This window comes from Apteryx mantelli, chromosome 20, assembly GCF_036417845.1.
Source record: "Apteryx mantelli isolate bAptMan1 chromosome 20, bAptMan1.hap1, whole genome shotgun sequence".
Lineage (NCBI taxonomy): Eukaryota > Metazoa > Chordata > Aves > Apterygiformes > Apterygidae > Apteryx > Apteryx mantelli.
The window spans coordinates 5,200,033-5,220,272 of NC_089997.1; the positions used below are offsets into that span (position 1 = coordinate 5,200,033).

The window sequence follows — 20,240 nt, forward strand, 5'->3', positions numbered from 1 at the left end:
CTGGGATCAGGGACTAACTGGGCTGTGCCCTGAAGGAGAAATACGTGGGTACTGGAGTAGGCCCTGACGTGGCTACTCTCACAGCCGAGCTGGGACTGTTGCTGATGCTGTCCCTGGGGAAAGCCCCGGGTGAGCCCACTGCAGCGGTGTGCAGACCCCATCAGGGTCCCGGGGGCCCAGCCACCCTCAGGCAGTGCCTCAGGCTGGGAGATGAATCCCCCACCCTGCCTCTTGGTCTCTATCAATCTCCTCCTGTTCTGCCAGGACCTGGCTGGCAATGCTGGGGGTCCCCGTAACCCAGACACCGGGGACGACTTGCTCAGTACCCAACAGCCAGGGGAACAGCACAAGATGGCCAGGGCCCCTCAGGTCATTCCCCTCACAGACAGGAGTCTCTGGCTGAACCAAAGGGGCTTGTCAGAGAGTAAAAAAGCAGGGCCTGCGGTGGAGGAGCAGGGCGACATGCAGCACCTTGCATGCCATGCCCAGTGCCTCCCTGCGAGGACCAGCCCCATGCAGGCTTGGGGCTTGGCATCTGCAGGGCTGCAGACTGCTCCCTCCCACATCACCGCATGCTCAGGTTGGCCCTGCCGGGTCCCTGGGTCTGAAACAGCCCTGTGGGAACTCAGCCTGTCCAGGCAGCACTGACCCACTGTCCAGCTGCTCCTGCCGGCCCTCGGCTCCCTGTGCTACCCCATGCCACAGGGCTTTGCCAGAACTTGCTGACCCTTGTCTGTGCCTGCTTTTGCAGTGCATGCCAGCGTTGGCCCAGGGCTGCATGCGGATCTCCTGCTCCTCTGCCCAGTCACTGGCCTGAGATGTGCACACCCCCAGCAGTGTGCTGTGGCCTTGCCTGGGGACACCACTCCCTGGGAACATGTTGGAGGGGGGATCTGGCCCCCAAACCAACACAGTTACAGCTGCACCATTTCTGTGCCTGGGACGTGTCTCCCCTCACAGACACCCCAACACCCCAGGACACCCCCAGGAACAGGGAGCATTTTGGGCTGCTCTGAGGTGATTCCCCAGCCTGGCTCTGAGCTTCGCAGCGCCTGGGCCTGTTTCCCTGGTCCAGGCACTGTGGTGCTGGGGGCCTGTGCCGGGCAGTGCCAGGCTTCTGGGGCAGCAGCATTTGCCTGAGCAGTGCCTGTGGCTGTGGGTCTAGGATAGACACAAGCTCTGGAGTGCTGTGTGGCTGTGAGAGAAGATGCAGGTGGGAGCCCTGAAAGGTTTGTGTCATCAACACCCACTGACGGCTGCTGCTGGGATGTTCAGAGGTCATTTTGGATGTGGCTGCCTTGGAAATCATGTGGGATGCAGGTATGTAACTGCTGGAAGCCTCTGGGAACTGCCTGTCATTGGTGTTTTCTCCAGGATTTGTCCAGCTGGTTGGAGGGGCCAGCCCCTGCTCAGGACGTGTGGAGATCAGAGATGGAGACCTGAGGAGAACAGTCTGTGACTCACACTTTGGTGTCAAAGCCGCTGACATTATCTGCAGGGAGCTGCAGTGTGGCACAGTCCTGTCCATCCCTGGGGCAGCTCACTTTGGAGAGGGGGTCGGTGCCATCTGGGACGAAGAGCTGCAGTGTGTGGGGAATGAATCCCTCCTCTCCTCCTGCCCCAGGATGTCCCTCAGCAACCAGACCTGCACCCACGCGAACGACGCTGGTGTCACCTGCACACGTGAGCATTCAGGGAGGAGGTGTGAAATGCCTCCTGTGAGCTGTGCACTGCGGGGTAGGGGAGCAGGGGAGTGATGGTGCTGAGCATGGTGTGAGTGCGGGAGGGGTGGAGTTGTTCGTAATCTTAAAATGATGTGGAAGGAGCAGAAAGGGCTGCTATCCCTTTGGCATCTCCTTCAACACCTGAGGGTGCAAGAGCACAAAGCCATCCTCACTTTTTCTCCTCTTTCCCCAGAGTACACAGGATTCAGGCTGGTGAATGGCAGCACGGTGTGTTCGGGGCGGGTGGAGATCCAGGTGCTGGGTACCTGGGGAACCCTCTGTGACTCTCACTGGGACATCTCCGACGCCCACGTTCTCTGTCATCACCTCAACTGTGGATTTGCTGAGTCTGTTCCTGGAGGAGGGTATTTTGGGAGAGGAACCGGCCCTGTCTGGAGAGACACCTTCCACTGTGAGGGGACCGAATCCCATTTGAGACAGTGCCCTGTGACTGCCCTGGGGGCCTCCCCATGCTCACATGACAACGATGCTGGTGTTTTTTGCTCAGGTGAGTGCAGGGAAAATGGAGGATTAACTAAACTTGCCCTTTCTGTGTGACACGGCAACCCAAAGCTGGGGAGCCCATGGCAATGACAAACTGAATTTCTCCCTGGAGAAATCCTGGTTTCCCGTGGAGGGGTTCAAAGGGCTTTACCTGCTCAGGTGTCTGCCTCCCCAGGGCAGCTGGTTCAGGTCTCAGAGACTGCCGCCGGGCCTGGGCTCCTCCGCTCCCCTCCTGCAGCACAGGCACAGGACGGGGCTGTGGGACACAGCTCCACTCAGTGCAGCTGTGAAGGACCCTCCGCTCCCTCCTGCAGCACACAGCCCCGTCCCAGACCACAGAGAGCCCTGCAGACCCTGATCCCACCGCCTGCAGGGGCTGCTGTGGGTGCGTCCAGCAGGAGCAATCCCTGAGGCCGAGCTGCAGAGCGGGGCTGGGATTTGCCCTTGCTTCTTGTCAGTATGAACCCCAAACTCATCCTGTTTTGTAAGAAAGGCCCTTGTGCTTCTGCTTCCTGCCCAGGACACAAGCTCCACATCCCCGATCCCTAGGGATGCAGAGGGGTAGAGACATGTGGGTTCTCCCCTGGGTGTCTCATCAGGGGCCAGTCCCAGCGTGGAGATGGAGCAAGGCTTGTGCTCATCCTGTCCATCACCCAGGCCATTGCACAGGCCAGTGCTTCCTCCTGCTGAAGCTGCTCCACATTCATCATTAAGGACATATCTGGTGGCTCTGGGATTTGCCCTCACCTCCCATGCTTCCCCATCCCTGTCCCTTCCTGAGAAATGACATTTGTAGTCAGCAAGGTTTAGTGACTGGAGGAAAAAAAAAAAACCTTGGAAAACTTCCATCCTCAAGTTCCTCACTGTGAGCCGGCTACAGATGGGTGAGTCCCTGGGTGTCCCAGGGCATCAGAAATGGGAGACACATGGCAGGGTGCAGGGGTCCCTGGTGTCACAGAGGGTCCAGGGCATTTTGCCTGTCTCTGAGCAGGATCCTCTGAATCCCTGCAGCTGGTGGACGGAGGGAGCCGCTGTGACGGGCGAGTGGAGATGCTGCTGCACGGGACATGGGGCAGAGTCCTGGATGACCAGTGGGATGTGAACGATGCCAGCGTGGTGTGCCGGCAGCTCCAGTGTGGAGAGGCAGAGCGAGCCTACAACCCGCCAAAGTCTGAGCGAGGGACGGGCCCCGTGGGGCTGAGAAGGGTCCAGTGTGCAGGGAAGGAGACTCGCCTGACCCTCTGCAACACCTCCCTTCCTGAGGCAGAGCCGGAAGGAATTGTGGAGGATGTGGGAGTGGTTTGCTCAGGTGAGTCGCTGACAGTCCCCAACACACTGTGCTCCCCAGGGCCGCGAGCACCTGACAGCTGGGGTTTCTCCCGGCTGCAGGGAGCCGGCGGGTCCGGCTGGTGAACGGGGCAGGGCGCTGTGCCGGGAGAGTGGAGATCTACTACGAGGGCACCTGGGGGACCGTCTGCGACGACTCCTGGGACCTGTCCGACGCCACTGTTGTTTGCCGCCAGCTGGGCTGTGGGGTGGCTGTGGAGGCGGCCGGCTCTGCTCATTACGGGGAAGGCTCCGGGCAGATCTGGCTGGACGAGGTGAACTGCTCCGGGGGTGAAGCTGCTCTCTGGGACTGCCCTGCCGAGGCCTGGGGGCAGCACGACTGCATGCACAAAGAGGACGCAGGAGTCGTCTGCTCAGGTCTGTGTGGGGAGCAGTGGTGGGAGCCTGGTGCTTGGGGAGGTAGGGATGCAGGGAGAGCAGGGCATGGCCGAGCCTGTCCCTGGCTGCCCTGAGCCCCCTTCCTGCCCCCATCCTGGGGACATCCGTGCACAGTCCTCACTGGACCTAGTCAGGGTTATAGGGAGAGCACAGACGTCCCCAGGACTTAGAGGGGAGGGTAGTGCTGCACGTTGGGGACTTCTCTCTGCTTCCTTGGTGAAACAGTGACTTGCTGGCAGTGCCCTCTGCCTGTCTGAGCCCTGGGGTGTCCAGAAGAGTTCCTGCTCCTTGCAGTAAGCCTTCCTGCCCATGGATGCCATAGAATAACCTGGGGGATTTTCAGGGATGCTTCAGGTTTCTCTCTCCTCACCCCAGGACCAGCTTGTTCCCCCCAACTTTGTGCCTTTCCTTCCAGAGTTCACGGCCCTGAGGCTGGAGAAGAGCGACGGCTGCTCTGGGCGCCTGCAGGTTTTCTACAATGGGACATGGGGGAGTGTTTGCTCCAACTCAATGACTTTTGACACCGCATCCCTGGTGTGCAAACAGCTGGGCTGTGGAGATGAAGGGTTCATTGAAACAGTCCTGCCATATGGCAGGGTATCTGGCCCCGCATGGCTGGATCGTGTTCAGTGTGGGAAGATGAACAGCTCCTTTTGGCAGTGCCCCTCTGCTCCCTGGGACCCGCAGTCATGTGATGACCAACGAGAAGAGACTCACATCACCTGCAGTGGTAAGGCTGGAGCCACCTGGGCACAAAGGCTCACAGCAGGTCCTGCTCCCTGTTCAGCAAGGTGCAATGCAGAGAAAGAGCTTGGAGTGGCTTTTACGTTCCATTTCGGACCACTGTGCTGTCAGTGACACAAACAAGACTTCATCTCTCAGAGTGACACGTGTCCATCAGCAATAGCTGTCCTGAGTTCCCTGCGTAGCCCAAGGAGGGGCAGAGGCACCTCCAGGCAGGGTCTCCTCCAGCTCCCCTTGGACACCTCTTGGAGGTGCCTGTTGCTCTCTGTTGCCCATAGAGAGGGCCCAGACAACCACCTTTTAGCTTGGGAAGTCCATGCAGAGCATCGTGCTCATGGCTGTGTTTTGCTGAGGGAACGGGAAGGGGGAGAGTGAAACCAGTCCTGGTGGCTGAGGGTTATGTAGGAAACAGGCAGCGTGCAGGGCACTGCTGGCAGCAGAGCTCAGAGAAGCCTCCCCTCTGGGAACATCCTTCTGCTCCTCTGCTAACCAGGGAGCCTTTGGGGGTGAGCAGGCAGGGGTAAGCCTTCAGTGCTGTGCTGTTCTACCCTGAATTGCCAGGGATCCAGCTGTGTCCAAGAGCAAGGAGGCACTGGGAGGTTCAAGCACAGGTCAGTCCTGCTCCTGTCCACATGACTCCCATGAAGCAGCCCCTTCACTGCAGCATTTCCTTCTGCAGGGAGACGACCAGAAGCCACTCCAGCCCCGGTGGCCAAATGTCCCAACTCTACGAACTGCACAGGTAGCTGCTCCTCCATGTGCCCTTCTCACTTGGTCAGGCTCTCCCAGCTGCTCCAGTGACATGGGGGGTTCTGTGTTTTCCAGAGATGGAGAAGATTCGTGCTGTGGGAGGGGAGGACGGGTGCTCAGGCAGAGTGGAGGTTTGGCACCACAGCTCCTGGGGGACGGTGTGCGATGACTCCTGGGACATGAAGGATGCCGAGGTCGCCTGCAGGCAGCTGGGCTGTGGCCCTGCAGTGTCTGCCCTGCGGAAGGCTTCATTTGGGAAGGGGACAGGTCCCATCTGGCTGGAGCGGGTGGAGTGCAGAGGGATGGAGCGATCTCTCTGGGACTGCTGCACCCAGCCTGGGGACAGCGGTGCCTGCCAGCACAAGGAAGATGCTGCTGTGAATTGCTCCGGTGAGTAGCAGTGCTTCATCCCCTTGTTCCAGGACATGTCTCCCCAGCTGTGTCCTCACAAGGCTCCAGAGCTCCTCAGAGCAAGGATGTCCCTGGGGAGGTCAGGTGTCTGGTGTCAGGTGGGGAGCAGCTGTTGTGGGTCTGGGTGTCCTCGGGCCTCTGCCCGTGGGACTCCTGCAACCCCTGTTAGTGCATCCCCTGGTCTGCCGGTGCTGTCCTCCCCATGGCCCAGAGCAGAGGACCCTGGGCCTGTCACGGGGACCCAGAGAAGGACAGTTTAGATGGGACTTTAAGGGGATGTCTGCGCGCGTGCGCACACACACACACACACACACCCCTCTATCTCTCTCTCTGCTCTGCAGCTGCACCGAGGACAACAACGTCACCTCCTCGAGCAGGTAACCTCCCCTCCTCCCTGGGGTTGATCTCTCTGGGGCCAGGTTGTGACCTGCAGCCCGAGGGAAGGGGCTCTGTGCTGGGGTGTGAAGCCCCGGATAGGAGGCCCTGGGGTAGGAGCAGGTGTCTTTGGGGAGGGTTGTGATTCACCCAGCAGGGTGGGAACTGCCCCATGACCCAACCCTGTGCCCCCACCCCCTGCTGCCGTGTGAGTGGGGGCAGGGGTCAGGACTGGAATGTCCCTGGACCCCCACCTCCCCCAGACCAGGGCTGCCTCGTCCATGTCCCTGCCCATGCAGATCTCACCCAGGGCCGTGTGAGGGACAGCGGGAGAATCTCGGTGCCTGTCGTCATCTGCATCATCCTGGGGGCCCTGCTCTGCCTGCTGCTGGCCCTCCTGGTGGGACAAGTGCGAAGTGCCAGGGCTCAGCGCAGAGGTGGGTCCTTCCCCATCGGTCCCAGGGTGGGCAATGCCTCTTGGCAGCCCCGTGGGTGCTGTGGGTGTCTGTGAGGAGCATAGATGGAGCTGGGGTGGGGGTGCTGCCTCCTGCCCTATTCCCTGCCCCTCCACTGTCTGGCTGTGGGACACCAGCAACCAGGGGAGGAGAGAGTCCAGATGCAGGAGGAGATGGTGATGGGTGAGGAGAAAAATGGAAGCAAGAGGCCGGGGGAGATGGGAGCAGCAGGAGACATCTGAGGATGCTGCTGGCTGTGCTCTGGGCAGCGTTGGAGGGGAGGCTGTGGGGCAGGAGCGATGCCAGGAGGAGCCCAGGGCAGGGGATCCCTCAGTGCGGGTGTCTGGTCCCCAGGCTGCTCTTTCTGTCCAGTTCTGCCCACCCATGGCAGGGCAGGGCCGTGTTATGGACCTGTCTGGCATAGAGTGGGGAGCTCCCTGGGGAGAGGAGCCACAGGAGCTGCTCCAGGGTCAGACCAGGGACCAGACTCGGTGCCAAAAGGGGCATGGGGCTGTCTCTGAAGGGACAGGGTGAGGGTGACATTGTCCCAGACCATCTCCACAGAGATGTTGCTGTCACTGGGGATGTGGCAGTGGTGCCTGGACAGAGCAGTGCGTCTGGGCTGTGGGGTCAGTGCTGGTCTGGCCTGGGGGGAAGGGCTGGGCGACCACATCGGAGTCTGGTCTCCTGTCTCCATGTCCCTGTGCCGACCCTGCCTCTGTCGCCAGGCTCCAGGAGGTCTCTGGAGCCCTTCTCTGAGGCCATGTACCAGGATATCGACTACGGCCTGACTTGGGAGAAGCAGGCGAGGTTCAGTTGCTCAGGTCAGTGTGGGTCCCTCCTGGGAAAGAGAACATCTGCAGGGCCCCTTTCCCTGGCCCTGACCCAGGACAGGACCTTGGCAGCACCCAGACCAGTGGTCCCCATAGCACTGGGCCACAGGGTCTGTGGGGAGAGCAGCCCAGTGAGGAGCTTCCTCCCCACCAGCTCTGCCCATCCCAGCCCGGGGCACAGCTCCTCCCTGCCTGCCGGGCTGCCTGTCCAGGGTTGTACCTGGTGGGTGAGGGAAGGGGCTGTCCCAGGGCAGCTCCGAAAGGCCCTTTGAGATGGGGTTTGTCCCATGGGAGCAGGACGAGCCCTGAGCCCTCCTCCCCATGCAGTCCCTGCTGTGTGGGTCCCCGTCCCCAGCAGTGCTGGCTATGAGCAGGGTCAGCAGGGCTCACCCCAATAACACCCGCTGCTCCTCTCGCCAGGCTCCTCTTTGGAGGGGTCCCTGACCAAGCTGCAGCCCGAGCCTGGGGACAGCGAGGAGGAGGACGGTCCTGGGTCAGCACCAGGTAATGGAGGGTGAGGCAGAGGAAGGGTTGGTCTCTCCTCCCTGTAGCTGTGTGACCAACAGCGTTGTCACTGGGTGTCTCTGTCAGGGTGGGGAGGAATCGCCCTCGGGAGTGACTCCAGAGCCATGCAGAGCATGTGAGGGTCGCACATGCCCGTCTGAGCTGGGTGTCTGCAGCCCTGTGCCCCAGCGGGTCGCAGGGGGACTTCCCGGGCTCAACTTATCCCTGCCTCCGGCAGGCCCCAAGCTCACCCTGAGGCATTGACGTCTCCCTGAGCACACAGGGAGTCTCCATAGCCAGATCCGGTGCAGATCCCAGCACTGCTGTCCCTGCAGCTGGGCGAGAGGGATCCCCGCTGCCATATGCACACTCCCACAACCCCGGGGGAGGTGGGACGGATGCTGAGTCTCCTGTGGCCCTGCCAACACCGGTGTCTCAGCCCCTCATTCCTGCACATCCTTCCTTCCTCCACTCTGCAGGAGGGCTCTTCTCATTGCCACCAGTTCCCCTCTCCTTTCAGATGTCCCCGTCCTGCCCAGAGGTGACCCAGCAGACGGCTATGATGATGCCAGAGAAGTCTCTGACCCTGGGGAGGATGTTGTTCCTGGGCAGCGAGACTGGGAAGTGCCCAGGGAAGCAGAGGAGGGAAACAGGCCTGGGGAAGCTCAGAGAGGTGAGGGGGAAGTGCAGTGCTGCCGGCTCCTGGGGTGCCGTCCCCAGTGCCTGGAGAGTCACTGCATACTGAGAGCCCGACCTCCCGGGACAGGGAGGGAACCTGCGCCAGGAGTTTTCCTGCTATGGAAAGTGGGGTGGGATAAGGGGCCAGACATCTCGGGACAGTGAGAGGAGGGAGAGGAAGGGGATTTACAGCCCAGGAGGGGCACGTGCATGGGGCCAACTGCAATGCAGCGGCCTTGCTGCTTCCAGAGGGGAGCCTGCACTCCTGGGGAAGTGATGGGGCCCCAGGAGCCAAGAGAGACGCCCCATCCCTGATCCCCACAGACACAGGGTACGATGATGCTGAAGAGGCAACTCTGACACATCCCCATGAGGACACCAAGGCTGAGAGACTGGACCCTGGTGCCCAAAGGTCCCTGAGCCCAGGGCCAGGAGAGCCCACCCCTGCCATGCGGTTGGGTGCACCTGGGATGGAAGAGAGGTCTGTGCAGCTGGGAGAGCCATGAGTGCCAGAGACCAGTCTCCCTTCTCCCACTGGTAGCAGAAAGAGCTGGGCATTTTGTCTGTTTTTGTCTACTTCTATGCCATGCATTGGTATTTGTTCTTATTAAAACCATTTGGGAGTTTGATCCAGAGCTGGTGCTTCCCTCCCCAGGTGTCGGGGTGTCTCCCCGAGGCTGATCAGGGAGGGTGAAGCACCAAGAACCAGCAGTGGGGAAGGGGCACATCTTGGGACCAGCGGGCTCTGAGACAGGCTGTGCACCTGCAAGTGCCCATGGACCCTGGAGTGCGGGAATAGTGAACAGTCCAGCTGGAGGATATTCCTGCTGGCAGAGACATTTCCATCCTGCAAACCACACGCAGAGCTTCCAGCCAAACTGGGTCTCTCTGCAGGGTCCCGTAATGCCCCTCTGGGCAGGGAGGTCCAGTCCCCTCACCCCGGGAGTGCCCCTGCTTGCTCTTTTCCCAGGGGCTCTGCCCGGGCCACCCTGGTCCCAGGCAAGGATGCCACCACCGAGAGGCAGTGACAGGGTTGGTCCTGGGCTGTGGCCCCACAGCAGTGAACCTGGAGGTGACAGCAGAGCCCTGAACACCCCAGCCAGCCCCAGAGGGGCTCATTGCCTGGGGATCACCTCCCCACAGTAGCTGGGAGGCAGCTCTGCTTCCCGCTGACCCTGCACATGATGCAGAGCAGCTTGTTGAGGTGCCAGGGGCTGGGATTTCCCCTCCTGTGGCTCCACAGGATCTCCCATTTCCAGGGGCTGCTCCTGGCTCCCGTGGCCCTCACGGACCCCCGAGCACTCCTGGCACAGCCCAGAGCTGGCTCCTTCCTGGCAGGGGCTGTGAGGCACCAGGGCTCAGGGAAGCCCTGAGACGCCCCCCTGCTCCCATCCACCCCCACCCCTCTGCCCTCCCGCTGATGGGCTGCAAGGGCAGAAGAAGGAGCTGCCTCAGCTGGGGCACCAGTTTGGCTCTGTGCAGGGGAATATCTGCATGCAGACGCAGGGGACGGGAGCAGTCAGTGACAGGAGAGGACATTTCCTTCAGCAGGGTGGGAGGCAGAAGAGGGAGAGGGCAGTGGGCTGGAGAAGGGACCACCACAATATGCAGGCTCCAGCCCAAAGTCACGATTCAGCCCCCGGCCTTGGGACAGGCCCATCCCTGAAGATGCTCACAAGGGCATATTTCCATGGAGAGAAGATTTCACGCCCATCCCTAAAGCAGGTGCCAATGGCAGCTGAGAGAGGATCCCTGGTCCTAGGCCGGGTTTTAACCAACTGCGCCCCAGCACCCACAGGTGAGAAACTTCTCACACAGGAGCTGAGTGGGGAGGAGGGTTCAGCAGCTGTGCAGCATCTGGCACCCAAACTGCCCTCCCTCCTCCAGCCGGGGGGGGGGGGGGGTCTCCGCACCCTGCTGGCTCTTCCTGATGGATTCCCCATGCCACACACTGACAGGCAGTGGGGCTAAGGCCAAGCGCACAAAAACACACTCCGCCTTCACCCTGGCTCATTTCCTTTCCTGTTCCCTACTTTTTGCCTTGCATTTTTCTCTTTCCTTCCTTTTCTCATCCCCCCACCCCACCACTTCTGCATCCATCCTCCACTCATTTACCGATTTCAGCCTTGGCAGGCACAGGAAAGCATGGGACCACGCCACTGCCGTCAGCTCTCCCTGCCCAGCTGCCCCATCACAGCTCGCCTCTCCCCCGCAACAGGCACCATCAGGCCAGGAGACAAAAATCAGATGTCTCTGCCCAGGGTCTGGGGCCTCTCTTGGGGAGGCAGAGGATAACGTCCCCAGCCCCAGTGCTGCCCAGCGCTGACTCAGCTTCACAGGAGGGTTTCAGCTCTGGGTCCCAGGAGGGGCAGCTCTCCTCTGCCCCAGCAGCCAAGCCACAGCCCGGCAGTGGGGCTGTGTGAGCCCCCTCCACCCCCCCCCCCAGCCGGGTCAGGGCAAAGCTGGGCTCCCTGCTGGGAACAGCCACAGCTCGGTAGTGCTGCAAACAGCAGGATCCTGCCCTCGAGGAGAGGAGGGAGCCAGTGGCTGTCACCAGCACCCTCTCCCATGGCAGCGTTTCCCCATGTTGGGCTGGGAACTCCTCCAGCCCCAGGCCCTGTACTGACCCTCCACGGGCAGCAGCATGTCCCAGGGCTGGGGATGTCTTGGCTCCTCTCCAGGACAGAGCCCTGCTGCTGGGGACCTTGCAGGATGGCTGGGCCGTGTGTGCAGAGCTGGGAAGGGATCACAGGAGGGGCCTGGACCTTCAGTGTAGGCGTGAGGGAAAAGTACCAGCACTGCTCAGCAAGGGCTCTCAGACATCTCTGTCCCACTGGCCTCAGGGCTCAGCCCCAGCAGCCCTGCATGTGCCAGGGCAGGGGGACACTGGGGCGCAGAGGGGCTCTTGCTCTGGGGCAGACACCTCTGTGCTGGAGCACCCGCTCTGCAGGGACCTCGTCCTGCACCAGGCGCCCCTAACCAGCCTCTTCTGCCCTGGAGCTCTGCCCATGCCGAGCTGTGGCAAAGACCGAGATTTACACCTCAGGACCATAGCGCAGTGTGAGCAAGGGCCGGATCCTGCTCCCTCCCCTCGCTGCTCCCAGACCAGCCACTCTCCCCTCGGGGCTGGGCAGGGGTCCTGCATGAGCCCTGGGCTCTGGGACTTGCGCAGCTGCGAGGAGCGCAGGGGTCAGCTGGCGCTTGGTGCCATGTCCAGCCCTCGGCTGGGCTGCAGGAGAGCTGGGCTGTGCCGGCCCCGCTCAGGGTCTGCCCTGCCCTCCTGCCCCTTCCCGGGAACACGGCCCTGCTCAGCCTGGCTCTGGCCCCACATGCACTGCTCTCTGCCAGGGACACCCATGGTGTCACCAGCACAGCCCCAGGGCGGTGGGGCAGGGCAGGGGTGACCCTGGGGGCTCTGGGGGGAGCTGGGGCTCAGATACCACCTCTGTCCCCAGGACCTGGAGCCTCCCTGCTGGCAGCCCCTGCCCTGAGACAGCCCCCTCCCTCCCCAGCCCCTGGCCCCTCTCTCCCTGTGGGAGATGCAGGGCTCAAGCCTGAGTCCAGTGGGAGTGGGGGTTTCCCATGCGGAAGGGGGTTGGGTTTGCAGCGCCCACGTGCATTACTCACCTCCATGGGGGGGGTCTTGCTCTGTGAACACCCTTCTCCCATGGGCTTCCCACAGTCTGGCTGGAGACAAGTGGTGCCGGCTTTGCTCAGCCCCATGGCCCCTCCACCATGGGGTTAGCACCTGCTCAGACAGTCCTGGGGCTGCATCAGGCCGTGCCCTTCCCCATAAGGGCATGCGGGGCTGGGCTCATCCCTCACATGAAGGACACGCTCTCCCCAACATCTGGTGCAGGGACCTCTCTGCTCAGCTGCAGAAATGTCACCACACAGACACACGTGGACATGGGCCAGAGATGGACAAAGAGTGAAAACATGAAGACGTGGCCCTGTTCCATCGTCAGGATGATGTCTTCAGCATCCCTGGGAGATGTTTACCAGGCTCAAGACCAGACCCGCAACCGAATCTCTTGCCTTGGCTATAGGAAACTGTGTGCCTGCTCTGATGCTCCATGCAGAGCCTGCAAGAGGAGCAGAGGGGCACAGCGCAAGAGCCCGGGTCCATAACCAAAAGGTGATGGATCAAAACAATCCATGTTCTTCACAGACATTCATGGTCAGAGTGTTGGTCTAAAACAGAAGTCTAATTCTTCAGGATCTTTTGCTTAGGGTGATGCCCATGTGCGGAAACCAAACCTCTTGAAGAGGATTGCTGGTCGCTGTCCAGATGTTGATGGTAGTCTCTATCACAGGTGCCCTTGCAACAGCATCTTCAGCTAAACTGGGTGAGAATCCCTGAATGGGATTTTTCCAGTGAATCCTTATAATCTGGCTGGCCCATGGTCCTACGTGACCACTCCAGAGCATGCACGATCCATTTCTGTTGATATAGGACTATATCGGACAAATCTGAACATCATCCTTGTATCATAGCTGTAACTTTAATTCCAAAGATCTTACCACAGTGCAAAAGAAGTGACATCCTCATTCCAGCATTGTCCCTCCTTACCTGCCTGTCCCTCTCCCCTCCCCCTGAGCTCTCCTTTCTGCTGGCGGGAGTTTTCTGATGTTCTTGATGACCTCACTACACCTCCCTGCTGACCTATGGGCTAATGGCCAATCCAGCTGATGCAAGGAATTGACTCCACAGTCAACATCCCAGACACGTCACCCTGACCCACCTCTCCCTCTCCCCTCCCCCGAGATCTCCTCTCCATGGGGAATGTTCTGACCTGATTCCTGACCTCACAGTGCCAGATTGCTGCCCAATCAGATTGCTGCAATAGAGTGACCTTGCAAAGAAGGTCCCAGCCATGTCACCTTTATCCGCCTCTGCCTCTCCCCTCTTCAGGAGCTCTCCTCTCTCTTGGGGGCTATCTCCTACCCTTGATGACCTCACATGCCTGCCCACAGCTCCTGTTGCCTGCGGTGACCCCAGTGCCTGCTCACCTGCTGCTCGCTAGGAGGTGCGGGGACAGCAGTGATTCACCAGTGACATCCCAGTGACCACCTCCACCTGCCTCCTCTCTCCCCTCCTGCTGAGCTCTCACCTCCCATGGTCAGGTGCATCTGATGAGCCTGATGCCCTCACAGTGCCTGTCTGCCTGCCCAGGGCAATCCTGCTGCTGCAGCTGAAATAACCTCCCAGCCAGCATCCAGTCCTCTCACCTTTATGCATGCTACTGACTCTTGTCTCACAGGGCTGCCATCTCTCCTGAGATGCACTTGATGACCTCCCAGCTCCTGCCTGTTGCCTACTGCTGGCCAATCAGGTTGTTGCAATAGTAGTGACATAATGATGTCATTTCACCTGGGCAGGCTTTCTGATGATCTGCCTGGGCTCTTCCCACATGGGAGGCTCCACTTCCCACATGACACCCTGTCAGAAGGCGAGACTACACTTTCTGGAGAGGAGCAATCCATCCTGTTCCCAGCTCTCACCCTTGTTGGGGGGGAGGGATGGAGATTCAGGACAAAAGCTTCCCTGGAGATGCTGGGGATTGAACCCAGGACCTCCTGCATGCAAAGCAGGTGCTCTTCACTGAGCTACATCCCCTAAGAGCCTGCTGAGGGGTGGGACATACTCTTCTCCCATGATGTGCCCCTGACAAGTACAGCCCTGTTGGCCCCTGGTGCCCTGAGAGCCTCAGCAGAAAGCAGCATTTGAACCCTCCTGCTGGGCCACAGGCTGGGATGGGGGAAGTTGAGATCACCTCTCAGCTGGGGCTGGTCCTGCACCAGGGCTGCATCATGGAGTGCTGCCCCTTCAACATCTCTGCAGCTGATGGGGGCAGGAGGAGACTCTCGCTGCAGGTGCTGCTCCCATGCTCAGGCCCTCCCAGGGAGGGTCAATGGAGAGGAGCAAACCCCTTCCCCGAGTCACCTCTGCCACCCCATGCAGCACTGCTGTGTGTGTCACACCTGTCTTCGATGACAGCAGCAGGAGCAAATGGGGTGAGGGAAATGCCCTCCCCAGGGTGATGTGCCCACAGCTCCAGTTGCCCCCTGGCGTGTGCACTGGAAGGGCCATGAAAGCAGGCAGAGCCGATCCTGGGCAGGGAGCTGCCCACAGCCCCTCACCTAGGTATTAGGCCTCCCTCTGCACTGCTCTGCCCACCAGCACCTGGCAGTGGGCAAATGGCAGTGTCCCCTTCCCTGGGAATGGGAACGTGCCTGGGACCAGGGACATTCCCATTACCTCAGCACCGGGAACTGGACACTGGAGCTGCCCCAGGAGAGCACCAGGTGGGAGTCTCTGTGGCGCAGCAGGTAGTGCATTTGGCTGTTAACTGAAAGGTTGGTGGTTCGAGCCCACCCAGGGATGTTGCCCTGTTGGTGGGGTGCCTGGGGGATTGTGCTGCCCAGCACCCTGGGTTTTGCTCACAGTCACCATGTCCCAGCTCTGGGACAGCAGATCTGCTGCTGGCTGGGACATGAATCTTGCTGTGGGACATCCTTTCTAGACCATGGGGGATGGCCAGAGAGGCTAGAGAGCAGCACGGAGGATGTACATGGGAGTGATTCAGACATCTGCCTGATGTGCAGACAGCTCTGCCAGAGACCCCCCACCCTGTGGCAGGGTCAGTCCTTCATCCGCCCCAAGCAAAACCTCAGGGTGGAGGACAGCACTCTCTGTCCAGTCTGTGCTTGATCCTTAGACTGACTCCTTGGCTGGAGAGAGGCTGAGTCTGGAGACAGAGAGGGATGTCCTGGGTCGCAGTCGCAGCTGAGCTCCTGATGGGTCAGCAGGGTTCAGAAGCAGCAAGAGCTGCCAAGACGGCCAATGCAGCATGCGGGGCTGCAGGAGCAGGGCTTCTCCCTCTGTGTGGGGACAGGAGGCTGCAAGGTGCTGCAGCTGGGCTGGGCAAGGCAGCCTGATGGGTGAGTACATTTGGGTAAGGAAAGGGTTTTTTTTGTGCCGTGAGCTGGTACTGAGGGGATAGAGAACACAAAAGCAAGTTTGTGTGCAATCTTCAGGAGATATTAAAAAAATAATAAAGTAAATTTGGAGAGCAAAACAGACTGCCAGTCTTTGATCTGGGGCTGTTGTGAAGTCATGGTTTTACAGGCAGCTTTTAGCCTTCCTGCTAGACCCCAGGGGAGTCACTGCCTTTCTGCCCTGCCTTGCGCCCTTTCAGCAGGAAGGAGCTGATGCAGAGGGATGTTCATTAGGGGTCCCAGACAGGTCCCTCTGTGCTCTTCCTCACACTGAAGTCCCTGCTCCCTGCGCAGCTGGTTAAACAGCCCCCTCCCTGCCACTCGCATTCAGTGCTTCTCCCTCTACACCTGCTGGGCCAGGACGCCAAGGACAGACCCCACTCTGCACTCTGCTTTGTCTCTTGCCATACAAATCCCATCCTTTTCCACAAATCCAATCTTTCTGCCTCTCAGGCCCACTGCCCTTCAGAGGGCAAGGGCCAGCCTGCCTACTCACCCCTCCATCTCAGTCAGACATCTCCCATAGCATCGCAAATGAGGGGAAGAAATTGCCATGGGCAGAGCAGGAACTTTTAATGCAACCCTACTGGGAGGTTTGGCAGGTCAGATCAAATGACCCCAAACACCCCTTAGGAACTCAGCTTTTACTCTCAGCATCAGTGTTCATGGCCTCACTTGAGCTTCCCCAACAGCTGACAGCCCAACTATGGGACTTTAATAACGCTGGGACTTCGCTTGGACCACAAGCCCCCTTCCTCATGGTTCCTTGCCTCTTACGGATGCTTCTGGAAAACAGCTCCAGAGGAAGCACTGGGGTTTCTTCACATGAGTTCTCCAAAAATGCTCTTCTCTCTTCACTTGCCTTGCTTCAAAGGGCAAAGGGCAGTGTTCCCTTCCTTGGGGCTGGGAATGTGGCGGGGATCAGGGACATTCCCATTCCTGCAGCACCGGGGACTGGATACTGGAGCTGCCCCAGCTGCTCCAGTTTGTGCTTGATCCTGGCCTGACCTGTTGGCTGGAGAGAGTTGCTCTTCAGCAAAAGGCACAGGAAAGGGAAACCTTCCCAGGGCTTCAGATCAGAGGAAAGACAAGAATCCCCTCCCCCATTACTCTGAAGTGATATTCCACCTGGAGGGCCACAGAAAAGAAACAGCAAAGATTATCACTGGCATCTGGTATTTTCCAGTGCACAAAGGTCATTTCTCATCCTCCCTTCTGCCCCTTGTCTTCAGCCTTCCTGTCAGTGCTCTTATGCCCCTGAGCTAATACTGGCAGGTCCACAAATCGCATTTTTGATCTGACCAATGAGCTAAATGATCACTGAGCTAAACAGAAACTGTCCATCTTCTATCCCTGAAAGGCCCAGCAGGTACATTCCCTCTAGAAACAGGGTCAAAGGGGAGGTGTTCTTCTGAGGTGTTTCCTGAGAATGCAGCAGTGACAAATGCATTGCAAAACTAGAGCATGCCCTGCACCTTTTAAAGCAAGGCCTGACAAGGTCGGTCAATGGCCAAATGAACACGCAGGAAGGGGTCTTTCATACTCACTGCCCATAGAACTGCGCTTTTCCACAAGTCCATATGGCACAAGGAGGACCTCACTCAGTAGCGCATATCTCTCCTGGCCACCTCTGGATTCTTGTAACCAGTTTCTCAGGTGGCGGCATGCCTTCAGCACTGCCCTTCCTCCTGCCTCGCTCCACCTTCCTTGAGCAGCTCCCTTGGATGCCTGGCAGCACGCTGAAAATACACATTGTGGGGAGGTGGTGTGAGCACAGGCGGAGTTTGGTCTCCGTCCTGTACTCACAAGCTGGGCAGAGACAGAGATCACCCCCAGCTGAAACGCCCAGGGCTGCATGATGTGCCCGCAGGAATGCTCAGCATGCCCAGATACAGGCTCTGTCTTGATGCGGCAAGGAAAGCAGCAGGGTCCTTTATAAAGACAGCCTCTAAGAGACACAGTTACCCCGTCCTCGCAAATATATTAAACACTGCTCGATGGTCTCAGCTGCTGTGTGTTTAGGTATGGAAAACTGATTGTTCCTGGAGACCCAGTGTCAAAGAAGGAGAAAGTGGTGTAAAGGCATTCTTGCCATCGAGGGATCAGGAGTCACCGCGACATGTGATAAAAGATATTCAGAGCTGCTATGAACCTGGTGTCCAGAGGAAGCATCTCACCCAAACAAGCACAAGAGTCCAGGGTCACCCTCATCCATTCCTCCAAGGGTCTCACCTGCCATGAGGCGCTTTGCCCTCAGCTTTCTTCCCCTTTCCTTTCTGCATAGTCGGAGCTGTTATTTTGGGTGGAGGATGCCTCCCTCTCAAGAGGAAGCACTGGGCAGGAAGATTTCCTGTAAGCAGGAGACAAGAAAACACCTCAGGATAGAATTGCAGAGACCTTTTGAAAAGGAAGGATATGCAGATCTGATCAAGCCTGTGATAAAACTGTCAGGCCTCCAGCTGATTGCTTTCAAGCCTTGTTTCCTGGGTGGTCTTTGGCCCTTCCGGACAATGGCTTCTCTCTTTCTTTTCGTTTTTACTGTGCAACATCATTTCCTGTGGTACTGTTTTTTTCTGTTCTTTCATGTTCTATCCTAGTCACATTATGAAAAAGGAGGCTTGCTGGGATGTACTGGTGAATGAACAAAGCCTCTCTGGGGGCAACAATTTCACACAAGGGGAGCACATCCTTGGATCTGTCTACTGATCTCATATGCCTGCAGTTCCTCTGTTGACACAGTCAACCCAAAGGCACTGTTTTGGGGATGTTTATGAGAAATTCAGAAAGAAAGCTTAGAACTCAATGTTTTGAAAATGAAAGGAAGTCTTGGCATAGGTTACCAGACTTTGTACCATCTACTCAAGGTGACTCTTCCCACCACTTGAAAACACACTGATTCCATGAAATAGCTCAGCCCCTCCATTACATACAGCTCCAGGCACAATTTAGGATTCACATTGCCCAAGGACAGTTCTCAAGTTTGCCTCCCTTCTGCACCAAAGCCTCAAATGGAAGAGCAGTTTGCAGTGCACGCCAGGGCACTGAGTCCTGTGGAAATGGGGGAAAATTTAACTTGGAGGTATCAGCTGCAGGTGGGAGTGTTGGGCTGCCCCGAGGTCTTGTTCCCTCAGGAGTCACTTGAGATTTCCCATATTGGGTAAGCAGCATCACCTCTAGTGCCTCATGCTACATGAGACATCCCACTGTCACCTTGGCTCCAATGCCCTGCCAAAGAGGACAGAGGGAGAAGACACAAACCCCTGCCAGGAACCAGCTGTTTCATTACCTTTCTTGACACTGGACTCATCTTTTCCCATCTCTTCTTCCCGGGTTGGCTTCACAGGTGCCACAGGTGGTTTTCTAGCTGTACTCTCAAACTTGTACCTGGAAACAGGAAAAAGACACCAGTCTAAAGGGAGGGCACCACACTTCCTTTGCCCCTTGGGTGATTAATGAGGACACAGGGGCATTTGGGAGCTACTGGGAAGGCCATCTTTTTCCAAAGCAGAATATGAAGAATACGCCAGATGCTGGAGGAGTGCAGTAGCAAGCTGAGTGACATCGTGAAGACCTCGAGAACCTAGAGGGGCATGAGCTTCCTCATCAGGCCCTTTGAGAGCTTTCCTAGCCTTCCTATGAGAAAGCTCATTTTAACCCAGATCCTCTCTGCTGCCATTGTGACCATCTCCCATCTCCCGTTCAATGTTCATGTCCAGGCAGAACACAATAGTCTCCTTCCCTACAGCTTTCCAGCACCATTTCTAATTCCCGTCTCACCCTCCAACTCACTTGCAGGCCCTCCCAAGCTCATGTCTATCCATCTGTAAAAAGGAACCTCCATCTCCCAGACAAGTAATGGAACAAAACACTGAGCATGATGGGAGCCAGGACAAAGCTCGCCAAACCCCCCTGGGCACAGCCTTCACTTTGGCCTAGATAGGCCTCCCACAAAAAAACTTTTGACCCAAGGAAACACATTCAGGACACATTTGATTCATGCAGGTCTCACAGAAGACATGAAAATGTCCCAAGCCAGCAACTAGTAGGGACCTGCACTTTGATGCACATTTCAAAGAGTTACTCTCAGATGAGTTTCTGAGCAGCCTTCACAAGCACTGGCAACACAATGCTACCAAACATGCCGTGAGAAGCTGCTCGCTTGGCCACCCAGGGGCTAAGAAGCAAACATACTCACTCAGGAAAGATGATGACCTGACCAGAATGGGGCTGAGAAGCAGCAGTTTTGGTGCCTGAGAGGACTGAATCTCTCATCTCTGGCATCTGCAAAGTGACAGACATGTGTGAGGTGATGCCAAGAAAATTATCTCAGTGCTCACAAGGGCAGCAAACTTTTCCACTGCTCAGAGAAGAAGCTGCCTCACTGAAATGCTGAATTTCTCCACTCCTCTCAACAGTCCCTCAGTTATGAAGCACAGAAGCTGGAGAGAAACTAAGGAGAGAGGGTAAAAACACTGTCAGGCTTTTTGCAAGGCTGAGAATCCAGAGACTCAGTCAGGAGACTAGGTCTTTCCTAA

General features: G+C 58.2%; 1 protein-coding gene and 1 non-coding gene across 2 annotated transcripts in view; one reads left to right on the top strand and one right to left on the bottom strand.

Annotated features, from left to right (window-relative positions):
* Positions 1-3,634: 3,634 nt before the first annotated feature.
* LOC136993763 (scavenger receptor cysteine-rich type 1 protein M130-like) overlaps positions 3,635-20,240 on the top strand; it is a gene marked incomplete at its 5' end in the record, with an annotated part of 84,572 nt that continues 67,966 nt past the window's right edge. The window contains 5 exons of the mRNA XM_067308707.1: positions 3,635-3,936; positions 4,297-4,307; positions 5,523-5,734; positions 6,826-6,871; positions 7,417-7,512. Coding sequence (XP_067164808.1) covers positions 3,635-3,936; positions 4,297-4,307; positions 5,523-5,734; positions 6,826-6,871; positions 7,417-7,512 — 667 coding nt within the window. The remainder of the gene's footprint in view (positions 3,937-4,296; positions 4,308-5,522; positions 5,735-6,825; positions 6,872-7,416; positions 7,513-20,240) is intronic.
* Positions 14,253-14,323, bottom strand: TRNAA-UGC (transfer RNA alanine (anticodon UGC)). Its single transcript has one exon. It is a non-coding gene; the product is annotated as a tRNA-Ala (tRNA).